This window comes from Eleutherodactylus coqui, chromosome 2, assembly GCF_035609145.1.
Source record: "Eleutherodactylus coqui strain aEleCoq1 chromosome 2, aEleCoq1.hap1, whole genome shotgun sequence".
NCBI classification, from domain to species: domain Eukaryota; kingdom Metazoa; phylum Chordata; class Amphibia; order Anura; family Eleutherodactylidae; genus Eleutherodactylus; species Eleutherodactylus coqui.
In genome coordinates, this window is record NC_089838.1 from 337,471,121 (window position 1) to 337,492,794 (window position 21,674).

Genomic DNA, 21,674 nt, shown 5'->3' on the forward strand with positions numbered 1-21,674 from the left:
TGAGTTTTATAAAGAGAGAAGCAAGGAAAAGTAAAGTGTGGAATAAAACATTGGATTATGGGAAGATTTAGAAACATTGTTCCAGTTTCTTTAGTGCTGTTGGGGCGCCCACACACTTGCGTTTTCTTTAATGCTGCGATATCGCTGCAATTTTTAACGCAAATGTCAATGGGACTTTCTAATGTTAAAAACAAAAATCGCACAGCACAAAGTTGCAATGCGTTTTTAACATTAGAAAGTCGCATTGACATTCACATAAAAAACCACAACGTTACCGCAGCGTTAAAAAGACGCAAGCGTGTGAGAGCCCTAAGGGCATGAAATTCCTTTTTATTTTCATTTAACCTTTTTATAACAAAACATATATATTTATATTTTCCTTTTTCTTATACATGTCTGACAAAGAAAATGATCAATATTAATGGCTTGTATGAAAACTACCTGCACTCTCCAGCGAATTGGAAGTGAAAAGCAATAATCTGGTCACATGGTGTAAGATTATAGAAAGCAAATAGGTTTATTTTAAAAAAAAGTTGTAGAGTAAAGGCCGGTAGCTAAAAAGATAAATGAGTTAGAAGTACAGCAGGTGCAAAAGAGTGCAATTGTTATGTTCATGTGGGCAACCAAGCACCGGGCCCACACAAACGTGACCCAGGAGACACGAGTTAGGGGACAACTGTCCCTATGCTACAGGGAAGATGATAAGGCCCTACCTACTATACAGGGCGATCACCTTAATAAAAGCAGCCCACTGGAACCTCTGCTATGCTTTCCTTGAAAGGGTGATACTCTCAAACTGGTGAAACAGATACATTAAATACACAAACTCGCTTACCGCACAACCTCGCACACTAAAGCAGATGGTAAAGCTGAATATAAAAGCGAGGGATCATGTCTTGCAGTCCCCACTCTAGAAAGACACTAAACAGGCAGCATAGGATAACATTCACACAGCAACACACTAGGGTTCACATGCCAGACACACAACCACATAGAACAGGGTAGTTCACTCCTCATGTCTAGCCACCTGCTCTGACATAAGAACTTGACACTGTTCACACCATATACACATAACAGGGCTATCCACACCTAATGTCTGGCCACCTGCCAAACACTGGACTAGCCCCTGTTCAAACACAAAACACTTTTACAGGCATGCAAAACCTACAAACCCAAAAGTGAAGGGAAACCAGCTTCCTCAGCTCAATCATTCCACACCTGTAAGGCTATGCTGCTAGAAACCTATGTAGCACAACAGATCCCAGTCAGCACAACCTAACAGTATTAAATCAAGTGATGCAATCATTGTATGCTTGTGGCCTAATCCACACACATTGCTATCCAGTATGCCAGAAAGTGTAAAAGCATCCACAGTGATCATTCTGGCTAATGCTTTCTTCTCCATCCCTTTGGATCCATGTTGCTACCACATATTAGCCTTCATCTTTAAAGTCAGCTTAGTTGGACTAAATTCCTGTAGGGACTAGGCAGTTGTCCCTCAAAGTTTTCTCAGACACTGCTCAGTAATTTAAAGAGGTGCCAATCAGCAGACAGGTGCATCCTTCTGTAATACATTGATGACCTTTTGCTAGCCTGTGAGGCACTTTGTAAAGAGCCAACTTACTATAGTTTCTCTATACAGTTGGATGTAAACCCTTTGCTTACAAGGTGCAGTATTGCCAGGAATGGGTTTCTTCCAAACCACAATTTTGTGAGTAAAAAAGTAGGGAGAAGTGGAGGTGAAACTTTTTAAAGAAGACATAACTCCCCCCTACTTTACCACTTCCAAACTGCAACAAGCCTTTCTCATTGTATTACCATAAAACAAACAGACGTGCATCAGATGTGCTAACACAGAGAAATAATGAGAAATAGAGACTCCTGGGCTATTACAGCTGACAACTGGACTATATAGCATATGCTTTTCCTCCTTGCCTTCAGGAGTGGCAGCCACTGCAATGATGCTTGAAAAGGTAGATGAGATTGTCCTGGGAAACCAGCTGATGGTTATGGATCCTCACTCTATACACAGAGTGCTGATATATACAACTATGAAGCATTGTGTACATCCTGATGCCTGAACCCACAGAAAATCTGGAATGTGAAAGTGCTCATGATTCCACCCAGATCACTGAAATGTTTTACATTCCTTTTCCACACATCTCAGAGGAAATTCAAGCCAATGCTGAGTTAACCTTCTTTGTGGATGTGTCTGTTCTCTACATTGACCATGGTACCTCTCACACAGTTCAAACATATAAAAGCCAGGATATGCACATGGAACTTGCTCAAATCAAAAAGTTAAAACTTTCTTGCTATTGGCCTAGCATTTCCAATGTGAGGTTTGAAGTGCATCATGTGACTTGTTCACTTGATGTGACTTGTTCACTTAAGCCATCACAAGTTTGCTCATCTCCCGTGGCTGTGAATTCCAAATTATTTCTTATCTTACAGTCTAAAGAAATCTAGCAGTAGCAGTCACTTAGCCGTATTGCTTGACCTATACATATTTTGCTAGGTTGTAGACACTTTTTGACTTTTCACATCTGAGCTATGTAGTTACATCCGGGTTAATGGAAAGAAAGTGCTTGGCAGCCATGTTTGATGGAGATGAAGAGGAAAGGTAATACATGTGTGCATCCAAATGAGACTTTAATTAGAATTGTGTTTCAATTTTCATGTTAGTATTCTTGTATTTATTGATGTTTAGCATGGTGACAGCTACGACTAAGGACAGTTGTGAGAAATGCGTCAGAGGACGCATAATATATTTGTACTCTGCCTTTAAAAGCTTTATTAAAGATGGAAGCTTTTATTCCTACCATCTGATGCGCTGGACTATTACGTATATGAGTATCTCTCACATAGCCTGTGCCATTGTTTATGACCAGACTGTAATGAAGGTGAGTCAATTACTTAGCCTTTGGCTAAGCCTGATGTGTTAGTAGCCTCTCAGAAGCCTGCAAGGAAAAGATGAAAACATTTATACTTATTCCGGTTATAGGTTTGTGGTGGCATACAATTTTTGCCACACATGGTGACACAGAGGGTCGAGAACTTCTGCAAGGAAACAAGTGGCAAATACCTTAATTATAAAGGAATTCAATGATGCTAGCCTGCCACCCACATAACTGGCCATAGTGAAATGCCTAGCTCACAAAAGAGCAGATGACCCCATGGGCAAGAAAAATACTTTTGCTCATGGAGTATCAGGGAGAACTGCATTCCCCCCACTGGACATTCCTCTTGTCTGCTTTTTACCCATTACTGGACCATAAACTTATGTTTATGAATAAGCCCTTAGGGTGGATTCACACAGAGGAGTGCGCGTCGACATTTTCAGGTTGACCCACACCACACAGAACACGGACACTTGTTCACACTTCTGCATGTACTATTCTCATGTGACAGTGTACTGACATTGCAATCAGGTGTTGCCGTTCAGTTGCCATGCATCCTGGGGGCTTCTGAAGACCTAGGGCTACCAACAAGCACTGGCCTTCAAGGCATGCCTGCGGCATATCTTGACAGACTGCCTGTCAGAACGCAGTTTATAATGCTATAACATTACATTATACTGTAGAAGCAATCAAACAATTGCAAACTTAGCAGTAAAGAAGAAATATGATTTAAAAAGTTTAAATGTATCATGAAAGTTGTTACAGTTGTGCAGTTGCATTTTTTTCCCCATCTCTCCCCACTCAGGGCTCAGTCACACGGACGTTTTGTTGCACAATTTTTTGTGCACATAACTGATGCACTCAAAAAATCGTGTGACCTAAGCAGAAAAAAACGCTGCTAGCAGCATCTATCCACCCAAAGGGCTCGGTCACACGGGCGTTTGTACGCTCAAAAAGAGCGCTGCCCGCTATCCTTTGCCACAGCTGTGCCACAGCTGTCACAGAGGAGCGCGATGTTATCCCATTGAACTCAATACACCCGGCTCCATTGAAAGCAATGGGCTGCTGGCAAGCGCTGTACTAATTTTCAGGGAAGGGATTCAAATACAGCCCTTCCCTGAAAACCATCCTAAAAAAGTGTAAAGCATAAAAAAAAAATCTATACTCACCTCTGCAGATGCCGGGGCTCAGCTTCGTCTAGCAGGCTCTTCACCTGAACTGCTTTTAGTAGTATTCAGCAGGCAGGGATTTAAAATCCCCGCCTGTTGAATGGGCTGTCTCTGATTGGCTGAGCATTGTGACCAATCAGAGGCTGCTCTCAGCTATTGAATGACAGCTGAAAGCTGCCTCTGATTGGCCCCAGCACTCAACCAATCAGAGGCAGCACTCACTCACCCATTCATGGGGCCACCGGCCCTATTGAGCGCACATACACAGAACACAATGATTTTCTGCAGAATGCAGTTACATGCGTTCTGCAAATCATTGTGTCCTGTAATTTTCACCGCATGCATTTGTGTACATGAAAAATTTGCACATGTGACTGTTCCATTGCAAAGCATTGGGTCTATATAGATGCGGATCACAAACGCAGCTGTCATACGGGCGTAAAAACACCCGTGTGACTGAGCCCTTAGGCATTTTTTAAAGTTTTCCGGTACATAATAAGGTACATTGAAAAATACAACTTATTCCACAAAAGACAAGCCCTCATGCAGCAATATCACCAGAAAAATAAAAAATATGATTTTTTTTTTAAGTGGGGAGGAAAAAATGAAAACCAGAAAACAAAAAAAGGTTGCAGCAGCCGGGGTAAATGTGGCCAAATGTATTGTTGTAGAGAGGCACAATTATGTGATGTCCTGTTTAACATCATAACATAAAGGCAAATACTTGAGCGAGCATCGCTCTTCTCGAGTATTTGCCTATTTGTCTGAGCACATGCAGGGGGCAGTGAGGGTGAGCGGGGGGGGGAGAGATCTCTCTCACTCCCTCGCCTGCTACCACTCACTCTCCCCCACTGGCCCCCCTCCCCGCATTTGCTCGGAAGAGTAGGCAGATACTCGAGGAGAGCGATGCTCGCTTGAGTATCTGCTTTTACCAAGTGTGCCCCCGCTCATGTCTAGTTATTATACTAAAATCAAAAAACGTTTGGTACCGTGTTAGCCAGTAGAGCAAAATGTGATTGTTCTCAGCAAGAAAAAACAAGTAATATTGTAGATATGATACCTTTTCATCGCTAACAAAAATGCATGATGTTACAGCAGTTTTTGAACCTTTCAGGGTTCTTCCTCTGGCATAATAAACTAGAGGCATGCATATATATACACTTACTTATGACAAGGCACAGACATGGGTGTGATTAATTAGCACTTAAAAAATATCTCAACAGGATGCATAGAGAAATAAATTAATACTTAAATGGTCCATCTGAGGTATGTGGGCTGATCAATCGAATGTACTTTTTGAAGTGTTTAGGATGGGACAGTTTCCATCCTAAACACATCAAAAAGTCCATTGTCTACAGTCAGGCCATCAGATACAACCACATCTGCTCCAACGCAACAGACAGAGAGGAACATCTATACCATCTTAAAAAGACATTTTTAAATCAGGGCTACCATCCCACCTCAATTGATGACCAAATCCCCAGAGCCACCAGCATACCAGAAATCAACTACTCCAATACACAGAGAAGGAAGAGAACGATTGTGTACCTCTAGTAGTGACCTACAATTCACAGTTGGAGGTACTAAGAAAAACCACAAAGAAAACCTATCATACCCTACACAAGGATGACCGTCTGAACATCATATTGCATTGCCCTCCACCACACAAAAAGGAACTGACAGACCTGCAGGCACATAACAGGACTATAAGATCCCAGAGACATTCACATGTTCCACGTCCAATGTTGTGTATCTGATCCGGTGCAGTAAATGTCCTGTTAGGGATCTTTATGTTGAAGAAATGGGACAAAAATTTAAAGTGAGGATAAGATCTCTTCGTCACACAATTAAAGAGAGAAAGACAGAATTGTCTGTGGCCAAGCACTTTTTTAGTCACGAACACAACATAGAACACATGAAAGTAATTATACCTAAAGGCAATTTCAAATCACAAAACCATAGAAGAATTTGGGAGTACAAATTTATAACAACTTTTGACACTTTCAACAGAGGGTTAAATTGTTCAAGAGGATTCATGCGTGACTGGAAAGTATGAGACATCTCTAGCACAGATAACACACAGGCCAGGTGACCCCCTAACACTAATTCAGGGACCATAAAACCTTTGCATCTTTATCAGTGGATTATTTAAGTATTTAATTATCTCTCTACTCACCCTGTTGTGATATTCTTTTGAGTGCAAATTAATCACACCCATGTCTGTGCCTTGTCATAAGCATGTGTGTGTGTGTCTGTGTGTATATATATATATATATATATATATATATATATATATATATATATATATTTATTTTTTTTTGGATCTGTTTCATTATGCCTGAGGCATCAGTCACACGGGCGCATCGGCACCCATACACCGGCGCCGATGCACCCGGGTGACTGCAGGAAGGAGACGGACGTACCTGCAGACGGCCGTCTCTCTGCAGCGCTGGAGGAAAGAACACATGACCGGCAATGAAGCCGGTCACATGTTCTTTCCTCCAGCGCTGCAGAGAGACGGCCGTCTGCAGGTACGTCCGTCTGCTGGTGTCAGTCACACGGGCGCATCGGCGCCAGTGTACGGGTGCCGATGCGCCCGTGTGACTGAGGCCTGAGGAAGAATCCTCTTTAGAAAGCTTGTTATAACATCATGTATTTTTGTAAGCCATTAAAAGTTATCATATCTACAAGATTACTTTTTTTCTCTTGCTGGGAACAATCACATCTTACTAAAATCTTTACTTTATTACAGTAATAAAGTACAGTCTAATGTGAATTACTATAGACACCTTATTACACTCCGTGTTTAATATACAATGTATTAGAATACTTGAGGAATGTTTTTGCCTTCACTATAATGAACGGACATGAAATTCTTCACATAAACTAAAACAAAGTTGCTTTGTCTTTACAGTAATAGAGCAAACAAGCAGAGCACTAATTATCAGCTGAGGGACAGATAACAGTCTTAATAGATTCTATGATTTTCTATGTGTAGCAGAACTGCTAAATTCATGTCTCCCTCGTGGGGACAGAACAGTCACAGGTTAGAGAAATCAGAAATATCAAATGTGATGCTGGGAAATCCCAGAAGTTTAATTAGACGGCAGAGAATTACATAGATAGAAACAATGTACAATGTTATAGTGTGATAGAGGGAAATAGTTACATCAGATCACACAGAGAATTTACTGTTAGATTGTATTACATTCTATTACATTGTGTTAATATGTTTTATTTACATGTTATTAATATCATCACTAAATAGATCCATAAATGCTAACAATGCATTGCTCAATATAAAGGTAAGAATCCCATCAGGCCTGTGGCTGAACGTTTAGATATCTCCAATTACTTTATTTTGTTTCCAATTATCACTAATGAACTGATGAAGTCATTTCTTTATTACAACTTTGTAATAAAACCATAGGGAGTATTCATGGAGCTCCGGAATGGAGAAAGAACGTCTGTGTGATTAACTGTTCACTGACTGAACTGAACATAAAACAATACTACTAATAATAATAGAGAGGCTAATTGTCCTTTGTAAAGAGGATGAACGAGGCTTGTCAACATAATAAACTTACCCTACAAACACATACAGACAATGTGAGAGTTCTCTTACAGAAACCAAGAGACATCCCTGCTACATAAAGCAGTAACTCCAGCAGACAGAAGCCGCACCACACTAAACTTACATCCCTGTAATGTAAACACATGAAAAAGACCAACGTCCTAAAGCAATCATGGGCTGAGAAGGAGCTCCATGGTAGGCATGCCATTGACCAAACTGCTGGCTGCCTCGTGGTAACTTCTTTGAGCAAACTGATTGCCATAAAGGATCGAGTCATAACACACAAAACCTACAGAAAACAAATCCTAACAGTCACCACACCTAGGCGGCCTGCACATGAACGGGTTGGAATCCGCATGCGAGAGCTTGTAGAGGGCGAGGGTGCAGCAAGAAGCACTTCTCCATAGCATGTAGTGAATGCTTTTGGCTGCAGATTCACGGTGCAGATGCCGACTGCAGATTCCCCAATGCAAATCCATTCTTGTGCAGGCGGCCTTACTCATAACATGAGCAAGTAAATGCCACTTGATGGCAGAAACCATACAACACATCACCTCCGGCTGCTCCCGTCACAGGCAGATTGTTTACAGACATAATCAGATAGCAAATCTAATCCACCAAGAGCTGGTAGACAAGTACAAATATCGAACCCTCATATCCCATCCTACAAATACACCCCACAGACATCCTAGCAGGCACACATTGTACTATGACAACCATAATCACAGACAACACAACGCACCACAACAGACCAGACCTCACAGTCACTGACTAACATAACACAACCACATCCATCATAGACATCCATCCGAAACACTCACGATATGCACAATACATACACTGAGAAAATCAATAAATGCACTGAACTGGTGCAGGAGGTGGGAACCAGTGGGGAACAGATGGCATACTTATCGTGACGGTCATCCTTCCTATCTCCGGGGTTGGAGCATATACACTACACAAAAGTCTAGAAACTTTACATCTAAACTCAAACATATTCCTATTACTGCAGAAACCTGCTGGACTAAATGCAGTCCAATAAAGTAGGCAAGACAGTAGGTTCAGGTGCAAAAGCTCTCTGCATCCATCAGGATGCCTCTTTAATCCTCATAATCATACAGAAAATTGTGACGTTTCGACCCTATGTCTTGGTCTTTGCCAAGCTAATTCACAATGACAGTGTATGCACTTAAATATACTCCTAAACCAATCACCAACAATAAAAGATAATTAAAAACTTAATACATGTGTGTGGTGTACTGATCTCAACACACCGTCCGACTCCATCACTTGGTGTCTGGCAACTGCCTCTACGCATGTGCTGAAATCAGCCCCTACTGACAGGTACATCCATTCCGCGCATGAGCGAGATCCGCCGCTCTTGCGTTACTCCGACGTCACACCATGACGTCCATCACCCGGACTTCACTCCGGCAGCTCTATGTACCCCGCACCCCTATTGCGCATGCATGAGAGAGGGGGAATTCTCGCATTACTAAAGTCACCGGTCCACGTCACCTGCTGCTAACACCATGCTTATCAGAGGCTATTCATTCAAGTGGATCATCACACCTTCAACTCTATATCCTAGCAACAGAGAACACCACTATTTAACCCTTAGCATGAATCTGTTTAACCTACCAGTTTTCTTACAGGAATCCATAATGAATTGCGGCTTGGTATGCAATCTACAACCTCAGCACAAATGTGCAAGTTTGAGCACTAATCCTGATCCTAAGGTGGAATAAAATATAAAAGTAGGGAAGCCCATCAAAAGCTCCCCACTCTGACCACATTGAACTTAATGCAGCATACCACCCACACATATTCTCAGGGAGAAGGTAATAGTGACATCCACATGTCAGTTATATCAATATATATAGTTATGTCAGTTATGTCAATCTTATCTATACGAGCCCATCCTACCCCTTCATTCTAAGTGCATGAAACCAGATATGCTATAAACCTAGAGTTTTGGCAAAGTCTGTATGTCCAACTTAATAACGTCATAGGGGCATTCCACAACATGAGCAGAAATAGCATGCTAAAGATATTTTATTGAATTCAAGGGAAAATCAGGTACAAAGAATTAAATTATTTTTTAATTTTTTAGCGTAAACTCTTCATATGCATTTTAATATCCTATAGAACGCCTGAGCTAGTGGTCACATGTCGGAACAGGGCATCCATGAAACGACATGATAAGGGTTACAAAACGCCAAGGCATCACCCACACTGTTCAAGTAGTGTGTAATACAAACAAAAAAACAAATATTAAAAAGTGGGATCAAAACATAGAAGCATATACAACAATAGGAATCACTGGAATGACAAGGTGTTGCATTCAAGGTTTGGACCAAGTGGGGCCAATGTATCAAGATTATAGATCCAACTTGCTTCTTTCCTCTTCAATAATTTGGCCCGATAGCCAACGCAAATATTTTCTGGGACATGATCTATTACTCTTTAGCTGACGAATGCTATGCCCAGCTGCCAAAAAATGTTTCGGAATTGGAAGCTCACCATTTTTTGTTCTAATGGTACACTTATGCTTAGTAATTCTTGAACAGATCTCTTGAATGGTCTCCCCCACATAATAGAGGCCACATGGGCACGATATTAAATACACAACAAAGGATGATTTACAAGTATACCTGTGTTTAATTTGAAAAATCTTACCCGTTCTTGGATGACTAAATGTCTTTCCTCGGCTCATGTTGCCACAACATGAGCAACTGAGGCAAGGGAAGTCCCCACTTTTGACTGGCCAAAGAACTCGTTTACTAGTGGGGCTAGCATCAGGTAGATATGATTGGACCAATTGGTCCTTAAGATTGCAGCCGCGGCAGTGGGACATTAAAGAAAAAATCTGAAATTTGGGAATATTCAAACAATTTTTTGATAATAGAGGCCAATAGCGTCTTATTATATTGGCAACCTGTCCATTGATGGGGATGTAGGTCGACACAAAAGGGATATGCGAGATGTCTGATTCTTGATCACGTGATAATAGATGGGCTCTTTCTGACATAGAGCCTACCAGACCCAAAGGCTATCCCCTTGCTACGAATTTGGAACACATTTGATTTCATCTGTCATCTACTCTGTCATTACTGACAATCCGCCGTACTCGTAAGAGTTGGCTCCAAGGTAAAGATTCAATTGTTCTCTTGGGATGAAAACTACTAAATGTCAGTAGGTTATTTTTGTCAGTAGTCTTAACGAAGATGTCTGTATCTAAGGTAGTATCCTTTTTAAAAACCAGCACATCCAAAAATTGTAATTCGATAGTCGACATAGACATGGTAAATGTGAGTTCAGGAAGAATCTCATTAAGTTTGTTATAAAAAAAATATCAATTCCTCATGTGAGCCCTCCCAAGTCATAAAAATATCATCAATATACCTCCACCATCCGCGTACATGTCGCCAGGATAGGGAGGTATAAATTCTGGTGTTCTCAATATGAATCATAAAGATGACCGCGTATGTCGGGGCCACGTTTGAGCCCATTGTGGTCCCGCATTGACGATAGAAGGTGGTAGCAAAAAGGAAGAAGTTGTTGGTCAAAATAAATTCTAACAATGACAAGATAAATTGCATAGCACTATTAGTCAGATCAGACCACAGCAGACATTCTCTCACCGCCTCCAACCCTTTATCATGAGCAATAATAGTATATAATCATACTACATCAAATAACACTAATACAGTGAGCTCACTGACTGTTACTTCCTTAATTTTGTTAAGGAAATCACTAGTATCATGTACGTACGACTTAGTGCACGTAGCGAACTCTCGTAAAATATGGTTAAACAACCGGGATATGTTGTTCCGACCGGAAATAATAGGTCTTCCGAGAGGGTTTTCTAGGTCCTTATGGATTTTTGGTAAGATATAGATTGTAGGTGTAATCGGATATAATACTAGTAGGTAATCTACAAATTGTAGGTCAATTCTGGCATTGTTAACTGCTTCATTAATCAGAAATTTCAATTGAGCCTGAAAACAGAGGGTGGGGTCATGTCTCAACCTTTCATTGGTGTTCACATCATCAAGTTGGTGTTGAATTTCGCCAATGTATTTGTTCCTATCCATAACAACAATGGCCTAAATACAGGTCACATCATGAGGAAGTTTCTAGATCTGGACACACAGACAACACACAGGTATAATTATTGCATTACTTTGGTTGTTCTGCCTTGACCATTGTCCGGCTTAGCACTTAGTACCGGTATTAACCGAGTTAAGCATTTAACACACCGTAATAATAATATTTCCTTCTTGACTATTTCATTTTATTTTTCTTTTCAATATGTTTTAATTAATTTTACTCTAATTGCAAAACGTTTAAAAAAAATCAATAGTGACAGTTACTAAATTCCAGAAACAACTCTCAAATTATGTCTGGGAAGGCAGGAAACCTAGGACCACCCTCTCAATATTGTCTCTCTGCCACACTCAGGGAGGAGCAGATGTGCCGAAACTAAAAGGTTACCGAGTAGAGATGAGCGAACGTACTCGTCCGAGCTTGATGCTCGCTCGAGTATTAGGGTACTCGAGATGCTCGTTACTCGAGACGAGCACCATGCGGTACTCGAGTCAATTCCATTTCCTTCCCTGCATGTTTTGCGCCATTTTCTGGCCAATAGACATGCAGGGAAGGCTTTACAACTTCCTTCTGTGACGTTTCAGCCCTATCCCACCCCCCTGCAGTGAGTGGCTGGCGAGATCAAGTGACCGCTGAGTATATAAAGCAGTCCCACCCACTGCTCACCTCAGACACACGCTGGCAGAGATTAGGGAGAGTGCTGCTCTGTTGCTATAGTTAGAGTGTTGGCGTCTTCAAGAACCCCAATGGTCCTTCTTAGGGCTACCTCTGACCGTGTGCATTACTGTTGTGGCAGCTGGGAGCAGTTTTGCCCTTTTTTTTTATCTTGGGCTATGCAGACTATTGAGTTCTCAGTCTGCAGCCAATTATACAGAGTATAAGGGCAGTACTGGTCAGGCAGGGACAGTGATAGTGTAGAACCCTGTCAACAAGTACCACAAAAAAGCTCCTCCTTAGTGCTACCTGTGACCGTGTGCATTACTGTTGTGGCCGCTGGGAGTTGTAGTGGCTCACTATTAACCAGCTAGGTCTTTCTGCAGCCCAGTGTATATTTTTTTCGGCCTACAGTGTGCGTTACATAACCGCTGTGACCCTCCAAGTGCAGGCCAATAATTGCCTAATTATTTACACCGCTCTGTGCGTCCCGTCAACTTTACGCACAGCGTACGGCCACAGCCACTGATAGAGGGAAAGACATATACACGCTATCTAGGCTGCTGTTTTTTTCAAAAAAATCTGAAAAAAAAACTCCTCCTTAGGGCTACCTGTGACCGTGTGCATTACTGTTGTAGTGGCGCACTATTAGTCAATTAGGCCTTTCTGCAGCCCAGCGTATATTTTTTTCGGCCCACAGTGTGCGTTACATAACCGCTATGACCCTTCAAGCGCAGGCCAATAATTGCCTAATTATTTACACCGCTCTGTGAGTCCCGTCAACTTCACACACAGCGTACTGCGACAGCCGCTGATAGAGGGAAAGACATATACACGCTATCTAGGCTGTTTGCTTTTTCAAAGAAATTTGAAAAAAAGCTCCTTCTTAGGGCTACTTGTGACCGTGTGCATTTTACTGCGTGGCCGCTGGGAGTTGTAGTGGCTCACTATTACCCAGCTAGGCCTTTTTGCAGCCCAGCGTATAATTTTTTGCGGACTGCAGTGTGCGTAACTACACTCTTATCCAACTAATTTTTCCTGCCTTCGCCGACGCTCATGGTATCCCGATGTTTCTGAGGTTGGCCTATACTATTACTACAGAAATTTTACTGGGGTCTGCCTTCTGCTACGAGAAAGTTACAGGGGTCTGCCTATACTGCTGCCACTTACATGTTACAGGGGTCTGCCTATACTGCTGCCACTTGAATGTTACAGGGGTCTGCCTATACTTCTGCTACAGAAATGTTATAGGGGTCTGCCCATACGGCTGCTACAGAAATGATAGTGGGGTCTGCCTATACTGCTGCTACATAACTGTTACTTGGGTCTGCCTATACTACTGACAAATAAATGTTACAGGGGTCTGCCTATACTGCTGCCACTTAAATGTTACAGGAGTCTGCCTATACTTCTGCTACAATTATGTAACTGGGGTCTGCCTATACTTCTGCCACGTAAATGTTACAGGGGGTTTGCGTATACTTCTGCTACAAAAATGGTACTGGGGTCTGTCTATACTTCTACTACAGTCATGTTTCAGGGGTCTGCCTATGCTTCTACTACATAAATGTTAAAGGGGTCTGCTTATACTGCTGCTACAGAAATGCTACAGGGGTCTGCCTATACTGCTGCTACAGAAATGTTATAGGGGTCTGCCTATACTTCTGCCACATAAATGTTACAGGGATCTGCCTATACTGCTGCCACTTAAATGTTACAGGAGTCTGCCTATACTTCTTCTGCAATTATGTTACTGGGCTCTGCGTATACTTCTGCCACGTAAATGTTACAGGGGTTCTGCGTATACTTCTGCTACAAAAATGGTACAGGGGTCTGCCTATGCTTCTGCTAAAGAAATGTTACAGGGGTCTGCTTATACTGCGGTGACAGACATGTTACTGGGGTCTGCCTTTAGTTCTACAGAAATGGTACTGGGGTCTGACTATACTGCTGCTACAAAAATGTTACAGGGGTCTGCCATGCTTCTGCTACATAAATGTTTCAGGGGTCTGCTTATACTGCTGCTACAGAAATGTTACAAGGGTCTGCCTATACTGCTGCTACAGAAACATTACTGGGGTCTGCCTATACTGTTACTACAGAAATGTTACTCGGCTCTGTCTATACTGTTACAACAGAAATATTACTGGGATCTGTCTGTACTGTTACTACTGAAATGTTACAAATACTGGGCTCTGCCTGTACTGCTGCTACTGAAATGTTACAGGGGTCTGCCAATACTGCTGCTACATAAATGTCACAGGGGTCTGCCTATACTGCTGCTAAAGAAATGTTACTGGGGTCTGCCTATACTGTTACTACAGAAATGTTACTGTGGTCTGCTATATTGTTACAACAGAAATGTTACTGGGGTCTGTCTATACTGTTACTACTGAAATGTTACAAATACTGGGCTCTGCCTGTACTGCTGCTACTGAAATGTTACAGGGGTCTGCATATTCTGCTGCTACATTAATGTCTCACGGGTCTGCTTATACTGCTGCTACAGAAATGTGACAGGGGTCTGCCTATACTGCTGCTACAGAAATGTTACTGTGGTCTGCCTATACTGTTACTACAGAATTGTTACTCGGCTCTGTCTATACTGTTACAACAGAAATGTTACTGGGGTCTGCCTATACTTCTGCTAATGAAATGTTACTGAGGTCTGTCTATACTGTTACTACAGAAATGTTACTGGGGTCTCCCTAGACTTCTGCAACATAACTGTTACTGGGGTCAGCTTATACCTTTGCTTCAGGAATATTACAGGGGTCTGTGTATACTGTGGGTGCACTAAGACTTCCCATCACGGTGTTCTACCTATCTGGCCCGAAACAAAAACCAGACTGACTAGGGCATGGCGTGTGGGTCGCAGCCAACATGTATTTCCTCTCACGTAACCTCAGCTATCCGGGCACTGCAATGGGATTTCTTTCTGTACCGTCTGTGTGTTCCTGCTAACCACCCATGCTGCGGGTGCACACAGACTTGCCATAGCAGAGTTGTACCTGCCTGGCACTTTAAAAAAAAACCTGAATGTCTAGGGCATGGCGTGTGGGCCGCAGCCAACATGTATTGCCTCTCACGTAACCTCAGCTATCTGGGGCACTGCAATGGGATTTCTTTCTGTACCGTATGTGTGTTCCTGCTAGCCACCCATGCTGCGGGTGCACACAGACTTGCCATAGTGGAGTTGTACCTGTCTGTTCCCAAAACACTGACAGACTTGAGTAGGGTGCAGAGTGCAGATGGCTTACCCCTTGCGTTGTCGATGAGGTATCCTCGAGAAATGTGTCATAGCAGCACTCCACACCGTATAACCACGATACTGGGAGGTGGAGAAGACAACAATGCGCACAGCTCACTCAAGGAGACAGATTCCCTTGGCTCCTCCAAATGTAGTCCATCAAATCCATATAAAGGAGCAGCACGAGAAGAGGAAAATTCTTAAAAATGCATCAGAAGATGCCACTTTATTGCCTCCAGATAAAACACGACGTTTCGGCCCATGCAAGTGCCTTTTTCAAGAGAACTAGGAGAAGCAATTTCCATGGAAAAATGGCTGAAAGCCATTAGACTGGCTATTCAGGCTTCTGGAGCTGCAAACCTAATAGAAACTCATATAAAATTAGTGACAAGATGGTACCTGACCCCATCCAAATTAGCGAGATGAGGGCTGGGTCAGAGTGATGCGTGCTCGAGAGACTGTGGGACAAGTGGAACTTTTCTGCATGTTTTCTGGTCCTGTCCCGCCCTAAAGGACATACTGGAATGAGTTTCTATCACTTATAAAGTGTATTCTGGGAGTGCGGGCCCCACACAACCAAAAATATACGTTGTTACTTCTGAATATGGAAGGCATCTCTTCGCATCAAAAAGAGCTGCTGGACCATATTGTAATTGCTGCAAAGCTCCTCATCACGAGACTCTGGAAATCACATAACCCACCAACAAAGACTGAATTGATTAGGCTTATATCAGAACACAGTTTATATGAAAAGATTTTAGCCATCTGTAACAATGCAATCTCAAAATACAATAATATGTGGAACCCATGGACTACCCATTTTCCTACAGGAATATTTTAACCCCCCTGTTTTACCTGTTAGCGCAAAATTCGCTATTTCAGATATTCTGTGTGTTTCAAATTAGATAACATGTGCAGGCCTGGAGAGCCTTTCAAAGACCACATGTCAGACATCATGTGTCCCAAAAGAGTCTGACTTTATTCACGCGCGTAAAGTTTAAATAAAATCTCAACACAGGAAGTGAAGTAATTTAGGAGACAGTTACATTATTTAGTGTGCTGTTAGGTCATTCTCAGAGGGAGGTGTTTGTGAGGTAGCTTGTGAGGTCATCCATCTGGGAGGAACTTCGGTGAGCACGCTCAGTTCATTCTTGAATTTGGTCTCATGAGAAGAATATCCTGTTTCTCCTCTCTGCTTGTCGAAGACAAAGACATTTATATTTCTAGACTATTTCTAGATAGGTTTCTGCCAGTTAGAACCAGTTTGACCAGTTCTTGGACACACAGCACTGCTCCTCCAATTCTTGTGGAGGTGGGGGGGGGGGGGCGATGTTCCCTTCCCCAAAGGATTTGACCATAGACAGAATACAGTATATTCACAGTTGACAACAGAAAATACATACAAAATGGTGAACCTATTGGAAATCTCCCACATACCCCTTACCCCCTCAGTTGCTCCCTTTTCCCACTAGTTCCTCTGTTTAAACTATATCTTATTGTAAAATATAAAAATAAGGATAATAATTATAAAACAGAATTGATGTAACCTGTGATTATTATATTATGCAAATCTCAATAAAAATTACATTATAAAAAAAAAATCAATGGGAGAACATTCAGTCAAGGAAAGGAAACTTACAATGAAGGTAAATCCAGAATCCAGTGCCAACGTATTGCATGCAGTAATATAAGTATATGGTTGTAGTTATATCTTTTGAAAAAAAATAGGGTTACATATGAGATCTCGCTGTTTCCTTTTGAAGTATCCATGAACACATGCAATATTGGGAATAGTAGCATAATCATATCTACTAGTATGTTTGCGTATACTTGTACCAACAAAAACCGCCAGTATATGGTTATAACTTGCCCCTGTACATACAAATATAGCTTGGAAACATTCAGATGAAGGAAAAAACTTCCACCTTCCAAAGATAAGACATGTGTGGCTACAATGCACACATTTAAGGTTCATGCTGCGAGAAAAGATAGGACCTGACTTATCTTTGGTTCGTGCTGCAATGGAGTTTCCATAGACTCCTATGGGAGCTGGATAACACGCAACATGCAGCTCCTGATCGTGTGAACAGGCTATTTCACTGTTAATTAAGCTCATATAATAAAGAGTATTTCTGGAGTATCCCTTTAACTACAAAAATGGCCTGGTCTTCAAAGAGTTAAAGGGGTTGTCTGGTTAAGGAAAGGAGCAGTATATACCTGTCCTCTCCCACAGGGATCCAGTGCTGTAGCCTCTGCGTGGTCCTGGTGTTTGTTGTTGATGGTGAGGTCATCGGAAGGCACTTGACTGCTGCAGCATCACAGCCTATTCTCCTGGGATCATCACATGATACCAGGAGTTCAGAAGAATGACAATGTAGCCTCACAGTCATGTGATTTCAAATGACATCAAAAGCAACACAAAACACTAGGACTAAGTCAGGTACAGTGCTAAATCTCTGCAACAAAAGACAGGTAAGTACAGCTATTTTTCTTATTTTACACAGTTAAAGCTAGAGAGATAATGCTCTGGAATGGTGTCCAGTACTGGGCAATTCCTTTAAGTTGTAATAGTTAGTCAAACAAGAGAATTGGCAGGGTATTATTCTCAAGAGGGAATTGGTGAATAGATTTTTTGCAATCTGAGGGTCGTGATTGCAGATACTTGTAGTTGCAATGAAACTGCACTGACTTTTATGAAATTGCAGATTGCAGGGTTACACGAAAATCTTTGGTCACATGACCCCTTTGTCATCATGTAGTCTTAGCCATAGGCTTACAAAACATCTGCATTCTCATCATTGACAACGTTTGGAATTTGGGATGATGTCATATAAAATACTTCTAACATCACATAGATTACTTAGGCTAACATGTGCCACAATATTTTTACTGTATATTGTATTTTGGGTTAAAAAAATATATTTCTGATCCCGATGAAGCCACTTGCTTCTTTTATGAGAGCTTGCTTGTTGTGTTGTAAGAAAATCTCCACTTTTTATGCTTGTTCATAAAATAGCAAACATAGTTGTTAAAGTTTAATATTGGCTGTCAATAGTTGACAATAGATGGAATGATGCTGCTATAAAAACAATAGGAAAGATTATTTAATCATAGAATCATAGAATGGTAGAGTTGGAAGGGACCTCCAGGGTCATCTGGTCCAACCCCCTGCTCAGTGCAGGATCATTAAATCGTCCCAATCATCATTCCATCTATTGCCAATTATTGACAGCCAATATTAAACTTTAACAACTATGTTTGCTATTTTATGAACAAACATAAAAAGTAGAGATTTCCTTACGACACAATAAGCAAACTCCCATAAAAGAAGCAAAAGATCTGCTTCTGGTCAAGCTGGATCTGACATAAGCTTCAGTTGGATTTTGAGCTCTGGCTTAATAAGATACCTCAAGGGCCTGACTATCACTAAGGCTTTCTCCTCCGCCTCACTTTTCTCCCCTTTCCTTTCTTCTTTTCCTTTTTCCACTCCCCTTTCCTCACCCAATGTCGGCCCTTTTATTACCTTTCCCGTCAACCAATCCTGAGCTAACGGAATATACACCACCCACAGACACAAGTTAGAAAATGCCAACACCGGACAATGACGTGTAAATGACCTGGCTAGGCCAATGCACATAAATTTGCCACATGTAACAATACACACAATCAGACAAATATACACCACATGAGATCAGTCACATAGGTGCTGTGGGGGTCGCTACTTCGGGCCACTACACTTGTGTGCAAGTATAGTACTAAGCAGCCGTCCCCCTCAATATATGGAAGGTGTAGGAGTGGTTGCTCATGAGTGCCTTGCGCCTGTGCAATAGCTCCTCCATATAGTAGTTTGGCTGCCTGCATGTTGGGGATGCGTTGCTTCTACTTGCCCTCTTTTATTTGTACATTTGGTAAGTATATGGCTACTTTCAGTGATTTCTCTGATAATTCAACAAATTAACTGGCAGTTCTTTGGAAGAGCACAGAAAAGATAACTTGATATGAACATGGGTTGTTCCAAGTGGCAAATGCAGTCAAAGATATTTGGTCATCTCTATCTAGATGTGTTTGAATATTGCTTCATTTACAGCTTTTTTAATGTCTTTATTTCTCAGACTGTATATGATGGGGTTGATGAAAGGATTAAATACAGTATATAGCAGTGATAGGACTTTACTGATGGTCATTGATTGTCCTCTTGTCGGGATAACATAAACACTAAACAGAGTCCAGTAGAATATGGAGACCACAATGAGGTGGGAGCTACAGGTGGAGAAGGCTTTCTGTCTACTGATATTAGATGAAATCTTTAAGATGGTAGATATAATTTGAACATAAGACAATGTAATTATTAAACTTGGGACTAAAACTAACGGGATGCTTAATATGAAGTTTTCTAGTTGCACAATGTAAATACCAGAACAGGCAATTTCTAGTAAGGGAATAAGATCACAAAAGAAATGGTCAATTATATTTTGTCTGCAAAAGGTTAAAGTTGATGGTCTGTAGGTGAGTGAAATGGAAAAGGCCAGAAACCAACAAAAGGCAGCCAATATTACACAAAAGGATCTAGTCATTTTAGATGTATAATGGAGGGGATCACAGATGGCCACATATCTGTCATAAGACATCACTGTGAGAAGGAGACACTCAGATGCTTCAGAGACAAGGAAGAAGTAAAGCTGAGTCATACAGCCAATAAACGAAATGGCACCCCCATCCTTTAGTAGAATGTGGAGCGTCTTGGGGGAAATATCTGAAGTCAACAAGAGGTCACTGATGGACAGTTGTGAGATGAAGAAGTACATTGGCGTGTGGAGGTTCTTGTTGATGGACACCAGGGTGATGATCAGGAGATTCCCAAATATTGTGGCGCCAAAAAAAACTAAGAGAAAACAGAAAAGGGAAATTCTCACATAGTGGCTGCCTTGAAATCCTGTAAGGAAGAAGTCTGTCATTGTAGTAAGATTATTCTCCTGCAAGAAAACCAACAAAAGAGATCAAATCAATTTATACCATTCTCTATGTCATTATTTCTGACTGGGTGGCAATGTATTTTTTGCTGCTGCTGTTATTTTATATAATTGGACACTTTCTCAAAAAGTGAAGTCATTATAGGGGTTATATTGCTGGAAGCAGACAGTTCAATTCCCACTATAGTGGCCATTCTTGGTATTGCAGGCTTGAAATGAATGGGAACTTTGCTGCAATATCAAGCCTGGCTATTGTAGTGAGAATGCATCTGTCTGCTTCCTGCAGAAACAAACTCAGTGCACTAGACCAAAAAAGATGATCCCACATAGCGGAACCCAGCTGATCTACAATTTATTACTTAACCAGAATATAGACAATCAATAATTTATAACTGGATAGTCCTTTTAAATATAAGGGGGAGACGCAAAACACAACAGGACAAAAAAGATTATTCTAAGACAGATAATAAACAAGTAAAAATATTGAAATAACACAAGTAAGGAGTCTAGAGGGTTGTTTGGATTTCTCTGCACCTATATAACTATACTTACATACATTTGTAGTTCTCATCCTTCTACATCAGCCATTCTGTGCTTAAAGAGGATTTTGATTTCCTTGTAATAATTTTCCATACCTCAATTAGAACTATTTCTGGAGGTGCCCGATTACAGAGTCACATATTCTTACAGGTTTTTCCGTGTGTGACGTGCTACATAAAAACACAATGCAGGGACCTGACATATAACATGGATTACAAAGGGTGCCCGTATTTATACACAATATGAAGGGAAAAGGCAAGATTAAGTAGCGAAGAGACTGAGACTTTGTTTAGAGTTAGCTAGTACTTTGGTCCATTGAGAAATCTACAAACAAATTTAACAGGGCTCCAAGGAATCCAAGAAGCAGCATAAGTTCACATTAAAACTTTGTCTATTAAGATAGACTCTACCAATATCCAACTAAACATTCTGAAAAAAAGAATGCTTTTGATTTATAGTTTATAATTAAAAAGTCAATATAGATATATGTGTTGACAAAAGTATTGA

The 21,674-nt window shown here is 41.3% G+C and overlaps 1 protein-coding gene across 1 annotated transcript in view; it reads right to left on the minus strand.

The window, feature by feature from the left end:
• Positions 1-2,927: 2,927 nt before the first annotated feature.
• LOC136610432 (olfactory receptor 10A2-like) overlaps positions 2,928-21,674 on the minus strand; it is a 61,763-nt gene continuing 43,016 nt past the window's right edge. Inside the window, exons 4-5 of the mRNA XM_066589661.1 lie at positions 20,289-20,630; positions 2,928-2,960 (exon numbers count right to left, since the gene is read on the minus strand). Of these exons, the coding sequence (XP_066445758.1) occupies positions 2,928-2,960; positions 20,289-20,630 (375 nt within the window). The remainder of the gene's footprint in view (positions 2,961-20,288; positions 20,631-21,674) is intronic.